Genomic DNA, 18,149 nt, shown 5'->3' on the forward strand with positions numbered 1-18,149 from the left:
GGACCTAAGTGACCTTCCACAAAGGACAGAATAGTGACGAATGACGGGACACAGGAAAACAGCCATTTACATTTACAACGTGGATTCCACTAAACATGCTGTGAAAGCCACCAGTATTTATTATTATAAAACCAGACAATCAAAATTTAAGATATTGACTTATAAAAGTGGCATAGGTCAAAAAAATACAAAGTCAGCAGGGATTGAAATAACAGTAAAGTGTCAATCTCTATTGAATGGTACAGGCTCTAAAGCAAATTTATCAAATTATTTAACCTCTCATCCTTTGGAAGTGAGGGAATCAGTCCAGCCTCTGGGCAGAGTCCTAGGAGTCCCATCTTGGGAGAATCCCTGAGGAATAGTGGGTGCAGAGGTAGGAAAATAGGGGAGGGGAGAGAGTATCTGAGCTACATCAACCTTCTTAGCCAATCATCCATGGAAGAATAGGCTTGTGAAATATACCACCGCTAAGTGAGCCTGACCAAAGGAGGTGTATTCTGATCACTGCATTCTCAAGAAATGACTGGTGACAGAAAGTTAAAAAAGAAGCTGGAGAATGAGCACGATTCGTCAAATGAGTGCATTCAATTGCTACAGGGAACAGAGCAATCCAGAGGAACTTTGGAACGAAAGAAAGGTATTAGACGTTAGAGGTGGTCAACTTATCCCACAAACTGACATGTGTGCTGGGGCTGTTGTTCTTAAACCACTAAATGTGACAGAATCAGTCAGAGATGACCTCAGGAATGCAGACGACAGAGCTATGACCCGGCCGCCTGGACAGGACGTGGCTGCCCGGAGTGTGGATGACGCGAGTGTCCATTCACGCCCCCGATCACACACTCACGTTCATGCTGAGGATACAGTGGAGCCCACTGATGGAAGGAAAGATGCCTGTGACTGTCTCCATGCCCGCTGCTTCCCGGGGGAACAAACGTTCTGTATTATCTGAAGGATGGCAAAGACTAGCTGAACAAAGCCTTGTTAAGGCCCCATTGTGTTCGGAACAGAAGACTGAGTTTTGCGATGTGGCCAAGATGCCCATTTATTTCTCTAACTAATCAGAAACTAGTATGTCTGCAGCAGGCTTCACATATTCGACATACACAAACCTATGGTATTAATGACAGTGTTTAGAGACTGAGAACACGTTGGAGGGAAAATGAATATGTGAAGATGACCCCCTCCTCTGCCAAGTCCAGGAAGGCTCCTGGTGGCGCCGTCAGGACGGCCAGATGAGCAGAACCAAGGAAGGGGATCTGGACGTGAAGGAAAAGGGAGGGGGAGGTATGCAGAGGACCAGAAGGAGGAGCAGAGCGGGCTAGAGTGGGACAGAGGCAGGCAGGAGACATTCGGCCTGGACCAGCCCAAGGCCAGAGTGATGGTTTTGTCAGCCTCCCTCGTGTTGTTAATAGCTTGATGCCATGTGGTCCAACACTTATTGTACATCTTACATCTTCACCGTGGGTTGGGTCAGTTATCAATTTAAAACAATACCTGGCCCTTTTGATTTTCAATCCAGAATTAAGATTTTTGAATCTGATACAGCCATCAAAACTGTATCAGGTTATTTTGAGAGCGGAACCTACAGACTCAGTAGTGAGGATTTTCCCAGGGAGAGCCTGCTCTGGGCTGGGGATTCAGTGATGGATAAGGTAGTCCCAGACTCTGTTCTCCTGGAGCAGACAACCTTACGGGGAAGGCAGGAGTCATGGTCAACCCCTGACAAGGCCCGTGAAGGGAAGAGGGCAGCGGTGCTGGGAGTGGGGAGGAGGCTGTGGAGTGAAGGGGGTTGCCCCTTGGGGGTGCATCTGAGCAGAGACCCAGAGCCCAGGCAGCTGGCTGGCAGTGGGTGGCAGGAGCCGGTGGTGGGTGGGGAGAGCAGAGGCCAGGGCATTCCCTGGGGGAATTCCCAGGGGGAGGGGCTTGGCCACATCCGGTCTGGAAGGGAGGACGGGGGGCCTGGAGGACAGAGAGCGAGGGAACAGACGAGAGTGGTTGGGCTGGGGAGGAAGCCGGGCTGGTGGATTTTCAGCCCCTCTCAGCCTGTGATCAGGATACTGGCTTTTTATCTCAGGAACACCAGGAGGCAATCTGAAAGCAGGTTCGAGGAGGGGGTGAGGTGGCCAGAATGTCACTGAGAATCGATTAATGTGGCCCCATTGGGGGAGGAGAGAGGAGACCCAGAGCAGAGGGGCAGGCCTGGGCACAGGAGGCATCTCTAAGGATCCAGGTGGGAGGGCTGACCTCTCAGAACAGAGCAGCAGAGATGGGGAGAAGAGGGCTGACAAGGAAGCATCTAGGATTAAATGTTTTAGACAGATGGGAATGAAGAGGGATGCTGCCCGGGTGGCTCCCGGGGTTTCTGAGCAGATGGTAGGGGCAGAGATTCATTCAAAAATGCAGTCATCAAGATCATGAAGATTATGAATTGAGGCTTACGATGCCTATGAAGGATCTGAATGGAAATATTCAGATGCCTTGTCTAGAGCCCAGAGCAGAGGGCTTGGCTGCAGACATTTATTTGGTGAATATCAGTCATGTTACAGATGGTATAATTGCGGGGCACCCATCAGATTCTTCATGAATAGAATACACAGTGAGGAGACATGGGTCTTGAGCAACTTCAGCATTTACACATCAGTAGATGATCTGGGCTGTCAGAAGTAGAAGAAAAACCAGGATATGTTGGTGTGAGCGCCAGTGGGAAGGGGTGTTTCATGGAGGAGGGTGCAGTCAACAGAATGAAGAGTTACTGAGACATCTACCAAGTCAATGAAAACTGTTGCACTGGATTCAGTGGCAGGCAGGTCATTAGTGAGACCTGTGTGGGTGAGCTGATGGGAGAGGAAGTCAGTCTGCAGTAGGTTAAAGAAGGACAGAGAAGGGAAGAAATGGAGACCCGGGTGGAAACCACCTTTCTGAAAGGTTTGGCTGTGAAAAAACAGAATTGTAGCTACAGAGGTACCTGGGAGCCAGAAAAAGCTTGTTGCTGATGCTGTGGTTGTGGTTGTTTTAAGGTGGCAGAAGTTTGAGCATGTTTCCACATCAAGAGAAATGATCCAGGGGAGAGAGAGGTGATGAATAAGGTTCCCCAGAAAGCAGGACAGGACAGGCTCCCAGGCACCGGAGGAAGAAGTGGGGTGGGACCAAGGAGGGACATGACCTTTCCTGTAACGGGGGGAGCAGGGGTGATGCCAGGGTCTGAAAGTAGGCAGGTGGGTTTGAGGTCCTCAGGGTCGTGGGCAGTGAGGTCATTTGCTGGGGACAGTGAGGTGGGTGGGGACCCTCGGACATGGTCACTAGAGTCAGCTGAGGTGAGTGATGAGATTGTGAATTTATACTGCGATCAGTTTGTCCCACTGTGAAACTTTTTGCAGGAGCACTTGCTACCTGGGTACAAGCGGTGCAACGTGCACACCACTGCGTGGTTCACGACTGGGATCTTTGGGATCTTGCCAGAAGGCCGAGATGGAAAGGCAGGAGACAAGGGGACTTACAGTAGTGCAACCACATTACTCAACTGGTATCCTGGGATCCCATCTCTGGGGTCTGAGCTGACTTCAGAAGGCCAGGGCTGATGATAGCAGATAGGGGAAAGGACTAGATGTCCCAGTGAGGCCCAACAACCCCAGTCCCCCACAACGAAGTTTCATTTGATACTAAGCAAGTTAAGAAAGTCCAGGTGATCATGAAATAAATACAAAGCATATGATTATTAAATAATGGTGACACAGAAAACTATATCATGTTGGAACCAAACCAAGAGCTTTTTTTTTGTATTATGATATGAAATTAATTAGGTTACTAAAAATTACTTTTTAAACAGGAGTTGGCACTGAAGCTCAAGGCATTACAAACTGTTTTCATGTTATCACTGGTGATCACTCCCTTCCTATCTATGCCAAGGTGGTATTTCAAGGGTCTTTGCCTAGAACTCTATATGATTTCAATATCTTTAGACCATAGAATTTTTGAACCTTGTTTTATGTCCCTGGATATGTTCCAATGTCTCCTAGTTTATAGTCTACGGAAACTTGAATATAATTTGTATTCTACTGCTGTGTGAAAATTGTATAAATCTTAATTATGTTGAATTGGTTCACGGTGCTTTATAGGTCTACCATATTCTTCTACTTTTCCAAATATTCATTTTATTAATTTTTTGAGAGTTTGATATTGAAACTCCAACCAAAGATCTTAATCAGTTCAGTTCAGTCGCTCAGTTGTGTCTGACTCTTTGTGACCCCATGAACCACAGCATGCCAGGCCTCCCTGTCCATCACCAGCTTCCAGAGTCCACCCAAACCCATTCCATTGAGTTGGTGATGCCATCCAACCATCTCATCCTCTGTCGTCCCCTTCTCCTCCTGCCCTCAATCTTTCCCAGCATCAGGGTGTTTTCCAATGAGTCAGCTCTTTGCATCAGGTGGCCAAAGTATTGGGAGTTTCAGCTTCAGCATCAGTCCTTTCAATGAATATTCAGGACTGATTTCCTTTAGGATGAACTGGTTGGATCTCCTTAGTGAAACTAAATGTAATTTTGTTCTGTATTTTCCCAAGTCTCTTGTAAATGCATTATCATACTTTTATAATTTTAAAAATAAAAATAAAATAAATACCTTTAAAAATGTTTTCAAAAAAGGATTTTGTCTGGGATCTATTTATTCATTACCAGATCTGGTAATTAACAAATGCTTTCAAGTAATGAGAGGAATGAAGATGCAGGTGGGAGTGAGAGCAAAACACTTACGCATAAAAATTGAATTTATTCCCTCAACCAACTCAAGCTATAAGGGTTAAGCTGTAAGGTAGGAACTCAAGCTATAAGGTTTAAAATAACTACATCACCAGGAACAGCCTGAGAACAGATGGCACCTGAATCCAGCTTCCAATGCCCCAACTAACCAGGTATGTTTATTCTGAAATTTCGAGCCCTCCCAGCAGGCAGGGGTTAGTACCAGTTTTAAAATTAAGAAGGAAAAAGGCTGTAAATTTTTAAGGGATATGATTTCTTTCTTTTACTCTTGGATGCTTGCTGTATTTATCTAAGGCAAAGATGTGTGTTTTTCTTTTTGCCTTTGAGGATATGGCATTTACAAATGCTCACTCAGATGTCAATGCTCATGTTGAAAAAGAGAGGTGTTCCCTTAATTTCCAAGTAAGTGATTAGCATGAACGAGACAGTTCAGTTCATCCCTCAGAGGATGAATCAAAAGTAAGACTAAGCAAAAAACCTCTAATAATTCAACAAGAAAATTAACAAAGATACATCAAAGAATGATGTTAGAGAGTATTCAGGCATGTGCTAGAAAACACACACACACTCATACACACACACACACAGACACACACATATAAAGTTAGCAGGAAGCAATTTAAATTACTTTAAATAGTGATCCATGGAGTCAATGCAATTAATTTGGAAATTTAATTCTTGGCCTTCAGGGAGGTACTAACAGTTGAACAGTAGATTATCTCAAAAAGGTGGTTGAAAGACTAGCATGCTCAGCAGGGAATAACCAGGAAGAACCATGTGGATATGTTCATAGCATGGAATTGAGAACTGGAAAGCAAGTTTAGAAATCAGTCTGCCTCCTTCTCCATGAAGAGATCATTCTCCAAGTCCCCAACTGTAGGAACTAAGTCTAACTTACAGACTGTAGGAATTAAATATCTTCTGCTAAAATCTGTCATGGTATCTTTGATGGAAGAAGAAAGGATGGAGCATGGATACCAGGGCTGGTGTCAGACCCTGGGGAAACCGGACAGAAGTAGCATGTTCTCAGACTCAATTTCCTGATTGTAAGTTTGGGGGAAAGATGCCTGAACTGCCCAGGTGGCAATGACAATTAAAGACTAATGTCTAGGAGCGCTCTCCTAAACCTAGCCCTAAGTGACTCGGCCACACAGAGGCCCGTGTGTCCACCCGGTCAGGTACACAGTGACCCCATGACCACCTGCTAGCCACGGCTTTAGAGTCATTTCGCATGCAAGAGCCTTGACAATAAAGGTCAAAACCTCTGATAGTGAAATTCAATTCCTACAATCCCCCCTTTTCGCAAGATTCTACACACTGTAATCACAAGAGGGTTCGTTTGCTCATTCATTTAACAAGCATTTCTCAAAGTCCATGTTTGATCTGAATCAGGTAGGGATGCACTGCAGGGTGGATGGATGTAAGTGAGGCATCGGCCAGTTCTGTCCATCATCTGAAAGAAGCAGCTTTGACACAAACACCACACTCACCTGAGCTATGACGTCAGAGATTGAGGCACATCCGACCAGGAAACTGTATTTGTGTTTTAAGAGAATGCCAGCATGGGTCCATGCCTGCCGGGAAGGAGTGATTTGGGCATGAGACACATTCAGGATTAGGTTACTTCTAGTTCTTATGAGTTCCTGGGTGTTCTTGAAATAGACTTTATACCCACCCACCTCCCAACCTTAGTAGCACAAGTTTAATGAATCTTTGATTGATAGGATGCTTGTAACTTAACCTGGTATCCAGGACCAAGTGAGGTTGTTTTTTTTTTTCCCCCAATTATTTTTATTAGTTGGAGGCTAATTACTTTACAATATTGTAGTGGTTTTTGCCATACATTGACATGAATCAGCCATGGATTTACATGCTTTCCCCATCTTGAACCCCCCTCCCGCCTCCCTCCCCATCCCATCCCTCTGGGTCATCCCAGTGCACCAGCCCCGAGCACCCAAGTGAGGTTTTTAAGCGGAACCAGCGACCACATAGCATTTGTTTGGTGCCAATTATCTGAAGACTAGTGTACTGGTTCATGGGCTTGGCAGGAAATCTGGGTGAATACCAGGAACGGGGACCAGTGTGAATCACAAACCACAGCTTTCTGGTCTGTGACGCGGGTTCCAATGAGGACTCAAAACGGTCTCTGAGTTGCTGCGGTCATCACAGGCTCCCACTGACTGATCAGGGTCCTGCTATTTCCTTCTCTGTAAGTTTGGGCAGGATCTGATCTGACACTTTGTGCCTTTGAGGGGAATTAAGAGGAAGGTGCTAGAAAGCCTGCAGACAACGAAAAGCCCAGGGAATGGCAGCTTTGGAGAAGGTTTGAAGTTCAAAGTAGGATCTGTTTCAGTATCATCTTTCTAACTAGTAAAGGTCAACCTGAACTGACACAGAAATAACATTTCACGTGCACTAAACAGTGTGAGCAGATATGAGCTAAACACACGCAGACCTAGGGAATAACCTAGGTCGGTGTCAAGACTATACAACTGTGGCTACCACCACTTCCTCCTCAGCTCACAGGTCCCAAGGAGCCAAATATGAAAAGAAAGGCAGTGTAGATGACATTTGTAAATTGTGGCTTGTGGCCTCACTTTACTGACTGAAAGTTATCTGGATGATAAGCTTCAAAAATATTCTCTCTCCAACTAATACATCAGGGCCATGCTGTAGGGTGTGTGTGTGTGTGTGTGTGTTTGGGGGAGATGTTGTGTATTATTTTGGTCTTTATCAGTAATCTCTTATTACTGGTCTTTTGGGGGAGTGAGTTGGTAGATGAAATATGGAAGAAAAGAGTGCTGATCACAAATGTTTTGAGTTTTGGGAACTTCTGAGGCAAGTAAGTTACAGAAAGGACATGGTACACAGGGCACAAAAGAGTCTGTGGGTCACTTTGGTCCTGAGTTCCCTGATAATTGTAGTTCTTCTATGTGTTTGCAGAGTCCCAGTGCAGATAGCAGGAAGGGCATTAGGGTGGAATCTCAGACTCTGCCTAGGAAGCTGGGTTTTCACTCTCTTAGGCTATCACCCCATTCAGTTCTCTCACTGCTTTGAGGGCACTGTGGGGCCACCTCAGTCCAGTCTGGGCCCTGTGGGGACTCTGCTTCCACACACCCCCAAATCCTTGGCCTTTTTCTTTTGGAGGCAGGGGGCACAGAGGTGGAAGGTATGTGTCAGCTACCAGAGTAAACACACCTGGTGATAAGTAAGAAAAAGAAAACCCAGGTACAAGTGTTCCAATGGCCAAATTCTTAGCCTAAAGTGATGTCAGGACAACTGAAAATAAGAACCTTTGGTGGAAACTGAGGGTTTAGTATCTAAGGCTCCCCCACACTGCTAGGAAGCCGTCAGATTCAGTGAGGTTGTGCCCATTAACCCAGCTGGGGGTACAGTGAGACTTCTGATGACATTTGAGAGGATGGACCACATGCATTTATATTAGTACCTTGCCTCCTTCCTCTGAGGATTTGGGGCTGCAGCCTTAACTTTGACACAGAGGTATACTCACCTCACACATCTAAAGTATATAGAAATGGAGGAGAGGGGTGGTTAAACAAAACAAAACAAAACCTATATAGCTGTAAAATCAAAGGCCATCTTCTTAAAAGAAGTGCCTTGTTGAATGCTAATGATTTGTGTTTACTTTCATGTATGTCTAAAATTTTTCATAATAAAAAATTCTTAAAAACTAAAAAAAAAAACCTATACAGATGATCATATTTTAAAGTTTTCTTCCAAGGGTAATTTAAAATGGATCCCAAAGAAAGGGTTTATTTTCCACCATTAGCCATTATGAGAGATATATGTATATGTGTGTGTGTATATATATATATATATATATACACATACATATATATATATATATATCTTTTGCTAAGTCTCTTTTATATCTACAACACAGATGAATAGGAAAAAAGCATTCTTTGAGAACTCTTCAGTATCAGGAAAAAGAATTTAATCTATGGAAGCGAGTCATCCTTAGCTACTCTAGCAAAGCTGGTTATTAAAGTAATAAAGCCTTATCAGTATATTCAAGTGAGTCTTATTGTAAAAAGCTTTGGGTGCTTATACCACACAAGTGGTAAGTTTATCTGAAAGCTATCCTGATCTCTTGAGCCTGAATAGATCAGAAAAGAATTTATATTAGAATCAAATTTTCAAGGGAGCTCTCTTGTCTCCTGCCAGAACTTGTGGCAAATACAGACAATTCTCATAAAATAAACTGACAAGATGGACTGGTTAAAAGTCAATGAGTGGTCAACTGGAACCCTTCCGCACAGCTAGCGGAGAGGTAAAACAGTGCAGCTGCTCCATCAGTGTGATGGAGCCTCAAAAACTTAAAAACAGAATTATTATATGATTTAGCAATTCCTCCTATGGGTATACACTCAAAAGAATTACAGCAAGAACTCATAGGGATATTTGTACACTCATCTTCCTAGTGGCAGTATTCATAGCAGACAAATATGGAAATAACCCAGATGCCCATGGATGGGTGAAAGGATAAACAAAATACGGCTTATACATACAGGAAATATTATTCAGCCTTAGAAAAGGACATCCTGACACAGGCTACAACATGGGTGAACCCTGAAGATATTCTGTGAAGTGAAATAAGCCAAACAGCCACAAAAAGACAAATACTGTATCATTCTATTCGTGAGGTACCGAGAGTAGTTGAGTTCACAGACATAGAAGTGACAGTGGTGGGTGCCAGGCACTGGGGAGGGTGGGGAGTTAGTGTTCAGTGGGGAGGACGGAGAGAGCTGAGCGTGGACGGTGGGGATGGGAGAAGAGCAATGTGAAAGCGCCCAAGGCCACTCAACTGCACTTAACAACGGTTCAGATGGGCAATTTCACGTTATATGAAAATTCCTCCAGTGAGAAAAGTGTGGAGGGCAGTGAAGAGAGCCTCAAGGGTGTTGATCATTTTGTAGGGAGTTCAGTTTAGTCGTTCAGTCGTGTCTGACTCTTTGCAACTCCATGGACCACAGCTCATCAGGCCTCCCTGTCCATCACCAACTAATGGGGTTTACTCAAACTCATGTCCATTGAGTCGGTGATGCTATCCAACCATCTCATCCTCTGTTGTCCCCTTCTCCTCCTGCCCTCAATCTTTCCCAGCATCAGGGTCTTTTCCAATGTGTCAGCTCTTCGCATCAGGTGGCCAAAGTATTGGAGTTTCAGCTTCAGCATCAGTCCTTCCAATGAACACTCACGACTGATTTCCTTTAGGATGGACTGGTTGGATCTCCTCACAGTCCAAGGGACTCTCAAGATTCTTCTCCAACACCACAGTTCAAAAGCATCAATTGTTCGGCACTCAGCTTTCTTTATAGTCCAACTCTCACATCCATACATGACCACTGGAAAAACCATAGCCTTGACCAGACAGACCTTTGTTGGCAAAGTAATGTCTCTGCTTTTTAACATGCTGTCTAGGCTGGTCTTAACTTTCCTGCCAAGGAGTAAGCAGATCTGTTGTAGGGAGTAAGTGGACCCATTTCCATTTCCGGATTGCCAGGGGCTGGGGAAGGGGTGGATGGGGAGTCAGTGTTTAACGGGAGTAGAGTCAGTATCCCAGGATGAAAAGAGTTCTGAAGATTCACAACAATGTGACTATACTATACGCCATTGAACCACACACATAAAAATGGTTAAAATGGTATGTTTTAGGTTATGTATTTTTTACCATAATTAAAAAAAAAAAAGTGCGGACGATCTCCCCTACTCACCATCGCATCCATAAAAGGGAAGGCAGCAAGATACAGGAAGGCCCTTCTTGTTTTGTTCCCCACTGATTCGTCCACATGGTGCAATTTATTGATGATGTAGTAGCCCAGGTCACTATATGCTGCAAACAAAATACACGGCGATAGTTAGAAAAAGTTGTCCTTATGAGCCTTTTATCTCAAAAGTTTAAAAACAGTTTTAAAGATAATATCTTTTTTTTTTTGGTAAAAAAAATTCTAGGTAAGCAAAAGGATGAAAATCATCTACAGTCTCATCCATCCTTCTGCCCAGAAGGGGTCACAGTCGACACTCTGGGTGTTAATCATCCAGGTGTTTTATGGGTGTTATGTGGTGGAGTATGCGTGGGTGTTTCAACACAAAAATGGCATCATACTACATACATACTCTTTTGTGAACCATAAACATCTCTCCGTAACATGCTTCTGTATTTAATTGGTTGTGCTGAATTTTGCAGGTTTATTTATTATCACTTGCTCAATCTCCTATTATTATATATTTAGGTTGCTTCCATTCTTTTGATGTTATAAAAGAATGCTTGGTGGCTAGTTTGAAAGCTCAGTGCCTATGTAGTTGTTGTTTAGTTGCTAAATCATGTCTGACTCTTTTGCTAGCCCATGGACTCTAGCCCACCAAGCTCCTCTGTTCATGGAACTTCCCAGGCAAGAATACGGGAGTGGGTTGCCATTTCCTTCTCAAGGGATCAAACCTGCATCTCCTGCATTGGCAGGGGGGTTCTTTACCACTAAGCCAGCAGGGAAGCCCTCAATGTCTGTAGGTATTCTAAATTATTTACTAAGAGAAAATTCCTATGTGTTAATATGCCTTTTCTTTTTTCTTTATTAAGTTTAATGAATCTATGACATTATGCTACTTCCAGGTGTACAACACAGTGATTCAACAAACATGGCTTTTCAATAAAAATTTAAAGGTAGCTATTCACTGTTTGTAATTCCTTTTGTTTCATTTTTCCCAGGAAGGCAAAAATTGTGGGGGGTGGAAACTGTGGGTATAGTTTGCCCAGTGGAAAAATGCTGTCTCTGTGCTTTGCAAGTCCCTCCAATGTGAGGATTTGGGACCAGTGTGTAGCTAGAACATAAAGGGCTTTAATCAACAAAGGCTGAATGAATGTGTACGTGTCAAAGGGTGAAAAAGGTAGAAAGAGAAAAATTTCATAATGTATGAACTAAGCACTCTGACACTGATTTGTGTGTGTGTGTGTGTATGTGTGTGTGTGTATTTGTCTATGACTCGTTGTGACCCCATGGACTGTGGCTCTCCAGGCTTCTCTGTCCATGGAATTCTCCAGGCAAGAACACTGGACTGGGTAGCCATTCCCTTCTCCAGGGGATCTTCCCAACCCAGGGATCGAACCTGGGTCTCCTGCACCACAGGCAGATTCTCTACCATCTGAGCCACCAGGGAAGCCCCATGACATTTTAGTAAAGGTTAAATAAAATATTGACTATTTTCTACCTCATTGATACAAAGTTTAGACTATCTAGGAAAACAATAATCTTTGTGTTTTCATAGTGTTTTACATAGTGCTCTAATAGTAGGGTTCCTGCTGTGTTCACTCATTCATTAATATGAATATTTATGTACTTGAGAAGTGCAGAAGCTGCTTTGAAATCAGAAAGGAGGTCAAATGCAGGGTCTCTCTTACTTTTTTGTGAAACAACCAGAATCCCTTCCTCTATTTCAAAGTGTGGGGAACGATTTGTTACTATTTGTTGTTTGTTGTTCAGTTGCTAAGTTGTTTCTGACTCTTTGTGGGTTTATTACCATATTAATTGGTAAAAAGAAATAATCCTCCATCTTTTGTCGGGATTAGCCTGGAATCATGAGGATGTTGAATTAAGCATGCTCTTCAGGATGAAAACAAAGATATTTAAATTCACAAATGTGAATCCCAGTGGGAGTGAGGTATGAGTAAGTGATTTCAAGAGGCACGGGGCTAAGATGACTGAGTCATACAGAGAACAGGGCTGGTGAGGGAGGCAGATGCAGGACAGATCTGAATCCCAGAGGAGGAGCCGAGGTGGAAACCAAAAGGCGAACTGCCAGCTGAGCCCAGGTGTCAGGTGTGGAGCGTGGTAGGGCCAGCAGAACCACTGAGGCAACAGGAAGGGAAAACCAGGAGGAGGCTGGCACTTGGCAGAAAGAACAAAGAAGGGAGAAGTGGGATTAGTTATGAGCAGGGATCAGGGAGGCAGCTGTGATGTCCTGCTTGGATCAGAAGGTACGAAGGTGACCTGACCCTCTGAGGCAGGGAGGGAGCCCTCCAGCCCCACTTTGCAGCGAGGTGAGAAGTGCATTCAGATCTGAGATGAGCCGATGAAACCTGAAGCCGGGATGAAGATGTTACTGAACCACACACATGGCTTACCGTGAGTGCTGAGACTTGGAAATCATGGCCCTGTTGATCTGTACATGCCTTTTCACTGCCGGTCAAGTTCACTGTGTGGAGATTCCCCAAGAGATGTCCTGATTCTGGCCCCCTTGCCCCTCCTGGCAGAGGCGGCTGCCAATGGTAAAGGCAGCCACGCTGGGCAAACAGAGCCGTGCCAAGTGCAGGAGCGCAGGGCTGGCTATGAATAGCTCAGGAACTAAAATTCCCTGGTAAAGGTTAGAGCTGATATAAATGCCAGCTGAGCGGACCTGACTGGATGGCCAAAGTGGGGACCTTGAGACCGGAGAAAGGCTGAGACTCAGAGGGTGATGTATGGGTTGACCTCTGTCCCCTCACAATTCGTTTGTTGACTCCCAGCCCTTAGGACCTCAGAAGGTGACCTGATTTGGCCTTGGGATCTTCGCAGGTATAATTAGTGAAGGTCGAGTGGCGCTGGGGCTTCCCTGGTGGCTCAGATGGTAAAGAATTCGCCTTTAGTGCAGGAGACTCGGGTTCGATCCCTGGGTGGGAAAGATCCCCTGGAGAAGGAAATGGCAACCCACTCCAGTATTCTGACCGGAAAATCCCATGGACAGAGGGGCCTGGTGGGCAGCAGTCCGTGGGATTGAAGATTTGGACATGACTGAGCGACCAAGCACACGCGTGCAGGGTGACGCTGAGGACAGTGGGCTCCCAGCCCAAGGTGCCTGGTGTCCTAAGTGGGGAATTTGGACACCTACGGAAATGTGCGCAAGGACAAGGTCATGAGACCATCAAGGCAAAGATCAGGGAGATGCCTCCTCAAGCCAAAGGACACTACATATCACAAACCCCCGGAAGCTGGAGAGGGGCCTGGGACAGGTTCTCGGTCATGGCCTCTGAAGGAACCAACCTCACCACCACTGCCTCGACCTTCCAGGCTCCAGACTGTGAGGCTACACACTTCTGCTGTCTGTGGTGCTTTGCTAGGACAGTGTTTGCTAGCAAACTCATACAGGTGGCTTCTAGAAAGGAGAGCATTCTTTCCCCAGGAGACTCTAGGGTAGCAGCCAGAAAAGAAAGGTCGTGTGAGTTTGAGAAGCTGCGAGCAGGGCGTGCACTTGGCTCATGTGGTCTGAGTGTATAGGGGTCACTATAAATCAGTTTTTCTACTTCTGAGAATATCCCTAAGTGTTGCCGCTGTTGCTATTTAGTTGCTAAGTCGTGTCTGACTCTTTTGCGACCCCATGGACTGTCGCCCGCCAGGCTCCTCTATCCGTGGGATTTCCCAGGCAAGAATACTGGAGTGGGTTGCCATTTCCTTCTCCCATGTCATCTTCCCGACCCAGGGATCGAACCCGGGTCCCTGCATGGCAGGCAGACTCTTCACCATCTGCACCACCTGGGAAGCCCACACCTAAGTATACCAACTTATTAGAATATCTGAACTAAAACGTTAAAAACAGTGCCTTTATGCAGAGCAATGAAGAGCAAACATCTAAAGTTGCAGAGGGTCTGCGGGATGGCTGGGTGCTGCGCTCAGCCAAACCTCCGCTTCTGTCGGGATGTCAGCCTTCTCGTTTTGTCCATACTGCAGCTCAGGGATCCCCAGGTGCTGGGGTACTCTCAGACCGATGGGTCTGAGGATGCTTTTGCTTCCTTTTACTTCCTGTCCCCTTTTAGCTACTAGAGGAAAATTCTCGAGGCCATGAAAAGACGCTTTTCTTTTCTTCCTTCCTTTTACTCCTCCCCTATGCGGAAGAAAAAGAGTCTGTGCCACCCTGGGAGTCGGGAATGTTCAATTTCAGCAGCTGTTTTTCACCTACTAGCCCCTCACCCTCCCCTCTGTGTCCCAGAGCTGTTTCTGGCTGGAGCTGGAGGCTGGGGGTAATTTGTTTAAAGTGCTTTGAATCGAGTCTATAATTACCAGGCTAGCTGCCTTCATGACATTTAGTAACCTTCAACTTTTATAAACGGCCTTACTAAGACTGTTCTGAAATAGCCTATATTCCTTATGAAAAGTAGAACATTAGAAAGAGAAATTAAGCGGGGCTTTTGAATAGATGTAAATGGACTTCACGGCCTGGCTGCAGCAAGAGGACATGGACTTGACCTATTTACAGGTATTTGAGTTGCAGAAACAGGAAACAGGAGGGGCCGTCATTCAAATCCCTAGCTCCTCCCACCTCAGCCCGCTGGAGCGGTGGACCCTCCCAGAATCAGTGGTTCTCAAACTTGTTCATCCAGAGTAACCAGTGCTTGTTACAAAATAGCATGAAATATTGGTATTAATCAAAACAATTCTCATTACTTATAATTTTCCGATGGGAACTGAGGAAAAAGCCTTCCTCCCATTTTAGGGAAAGGTTAATATGTGTATTTCCGAGAGGCAAATTTGGGAACCCTTGTTGCTGTTGTTTAGTTGCTAAGCTGTGTCCGACTCTTTGCAACCCTATGGACTGCAGCACACAAGCCTCTCCTGTCCTTCACCATCCCCCGGAGTTTGCTCAAACTCATGTCCACTGAGTTGGTGATCCCATCCAACCATCTCATCCTCTGTCCTTCCCTTCTCCTCTTGCCTTCGATCTTTCCCAGCATCAGGGTCATATATATATATATATATATATAGATAGATAGATAGATAGATAGATTATATATATGCTATATATTATAGCACATAATACAAAAAATAACATATATACTATAGTACAGGAAACTATACTCAATATCTTATAATATTGGAAAAGAGTCTGAAAAATAATATATATGTACAAAATCACTTTGCTGTACACTTGAAACTAATGAAGTGAGGTGAAAGTCGCTTAGTTGTGTCCAACTCTTTATGACCCCATGGACTATATAGCCCATGGAATTCTTCAGGCCAGAATACTGGAGTGGGTAGCCTTTCCCTTCTTTAGGGGATCTTCCCAACCCAGGGACCAAACCCAGGTCTCCCTCATTGCAGGTGGATTCCTTACCAGCTTAGTACAATACCTCAATTAAAAAAGACTCGATTGAGTGGGTAACATAATAATTTATTGCATGATTTCTGCTTCTCCCTAGAGAACATGCCTTATGTCTGAAATCCCAGGATCTAGGCCAATATTTTCCATATAGCAGCTGTTCAGTCTCTATGGAAGGAATAAATGCATGAATCCATAATTCTGCCAAGAAGTGAGTGGAGTAGGCTGATGGCTACAGTGTCCTCCACTCTTCTCTCCTCCTTACGTCCCTACCCTGCATGTGATTTTGTAGTTCCTCCTGTCAAAAGTTGCAGTCAATTTCCCTCCTCCTGGAACCTGGGCTGGCCTGTGACTTGTCCTGGCCAGGAGTGTGCAGTGGCTGTGAAGTTGAGCCGCATCTGATTCTTGGCCCAAGAGACCCTGTGTGTCTCTATCCATCACTGGGGGTACTGGCACAGCTGTTTAAGCAAGCTCGGGCTGGTGGAGGAGGATGAGAGGTGATGTGCAACAGAACTCAGCTGTCCAAAGAGCTGTCTGGACCAGCCTACTGTCACACACAGTACCTGGTGAGCCCACCAAGACCAGCAGAGTCTCCTTTGGATTCAGCTGACCACAGAGGCATAAACACGGCCAAGTGCAAAACAACCTACCTATGGTCTAGTGAGCAAGAATGAAAGCTTGTTTTCTGAGTCAGTGAGTACCGAGGTGATTGCTACACGGCAATAAATCATGAGACTATACAGACCGGCCTGTCCATTCCTAGCACCCTTGTTGGTTTAAATGATATCAAGTTGTACCAATTTACTCTTTACAGGATTGGTTTATAATCCATGAATAATGGACAGCTTTGTGGACAAGGGAACAAGGACAAATAGAATCTCTTGAGAAACTGTAGAAGCAGAGGAAACTACACAAGTTTTGTTCCTCTGAGCTCTGCGGATTGCCTGGACTCCTCTGTGGCATGGAAGAGGCCTTGCAGCTCACCGGAAGGAATAAGTGTGGAAAGAAATAAACAAATCCACAGCAGTGGTTTCTACTTCTGTGTGAATTAGGAGGCCAGGCCATACTGTAATTTCCATGCATGTGAAGTTGACTTGGACCCAATGAAACCAAACACAAGGTTGGCAAATTTTCCTCTCTTTTATAGATAAAGAGGGAGAAACAGGATAATACCTGACTCCTGGGTTAAATTAAGGTCTCGGGTTGGCAAATCTCACGACTTGCATTTTTATAAAATGGGGCCTCATAGATGAGTTCATGACTAGAGTAGCAGCTACAATTTAGCTTGAGTAAAAGTATTAGTTACTCAGTCGTGCCCAACTCTTTGGGACCCCCATGGACTGTAGATTGCCAGGCTCCTCTCTCCATGGGATTCTCCAGGCAAGAATACTGGACTGAGTTGCATTTCCTTCTTCAGGGGATCTTCCCGACCCAGGGACTGAACCTGGGCCTCCTGCATGGCAGGTGGATTCTTTACAGTCTGAGACACCAGGGAAGCCCATAATTTAGCTTAAAAGGTACACTTACTGGCAGTTGCCCAACAAATGACAAGAACAAAAAGCCAGGAATACTTTCAAGGCTCCTGCAATTTGGGTGTCTTGAGCCAGGCCACAGGTGCACAGAGAACAGACATCAACTTTTTGGCCAGTGGATTTCTGGATTTCAAGTCTGTCAGTTCAACAAATTCTAAGTGCCTACTCCTCTGACTACTTGTATAATGTTTGGGGCGGGAATTTTTCTGGAACCATCTTTTCCTCAGCATCTCCCCGACAAATTCCTGGGGAAGTGCCTGTCTGGTCAGTGAGATTCACCCCAGTCATATCAGGGGAAACCCCCAACCATGTGCAAAACTCTCAAGGATGGGAGAACACTTGGCTTACCAGCTGGGTCCAAAAAGAATAAGAAATCAGAGAAAATGAATATGAAACACACAAGGGATAAAACCTTATTTCAAATGTAATAAACAAATGTAATATGAAGGACCTAGTGAAAGATCTCTCTTTTATTGGGACAAACACAAAAACCCTACAAAAGATGACTCCACAAAGGAGATTTGGGTCTTCTCGGACCTAAGTCTATAACATCTTACTGTAACTCTCCAATGGATGTCCAGATATAATACCAGGTTAAGTGAAGGAAAGGAGAGACATTTGAAACTGCATTGCTCAAAGCCAGAGATGCTCACATTTGAAATTTCTTCCAAGTAAGAAGATCCTGCAGTAATTCGTAGATGACTAGTAGATACTGAAAAGTTTGAAATGTCGAAGTTCATCCAAATTGGGGGAAAAAACTAAGAGATCAT

General features: G+C 44.8%; 1 protein-coding gene and 1 non-coding gene across 2 annotated transcripts in view; both read right to left on the reverse strand.

Moving 5' to 3' along the window:
• The window catches only part of ANKH (ANKH inorganic pyrophosphate transport regulator), a 164,046-nt gene that overhangs the window by 45,395 nt on the left and 100,502 nt on the right, over positions 1-18,149 (reverse strand). The window contains exons 3-4 of the mRNA XM_070476503.1: positions 10,498-10,616; positions 6,250-6,333 (exon numbers count right to left, since the gene is read on the reverse strand). Of these exons, the coding sequence (XP_070332604.1) occupies positions 6,250-6,333; positions 10,498-10,616 (203 nt within the window). The remainder of the gene's footprint in view (positions 1-6,249; positions 6,334-10,497; positions 10,617-18,149) is intronic.
• Positions 11,867-11,938, reverse strand: TRNAH-GUG (transfer RNA histidin (anticodon GUG)). The gene has a single exon. It is a non-coding gene; the product is annotated as a tRNA-His (tRNA).

This window comes from Odocoileus virginianus, chromosome 14 (assembly GCF_023699985.2).
Source record: "Odocoileus virginianus isolate 20LAN1187 ecotype Illinois chromosome 14, Ovbor_1.2, whole genome shotgun sequence".
Classification (NCBI taxonomy): Eukaryota; Metazoa; Chordata; class Mammalia; order Artiodactyla; family Cervidae; genus Odocoileus; species Odocoileus virginianus.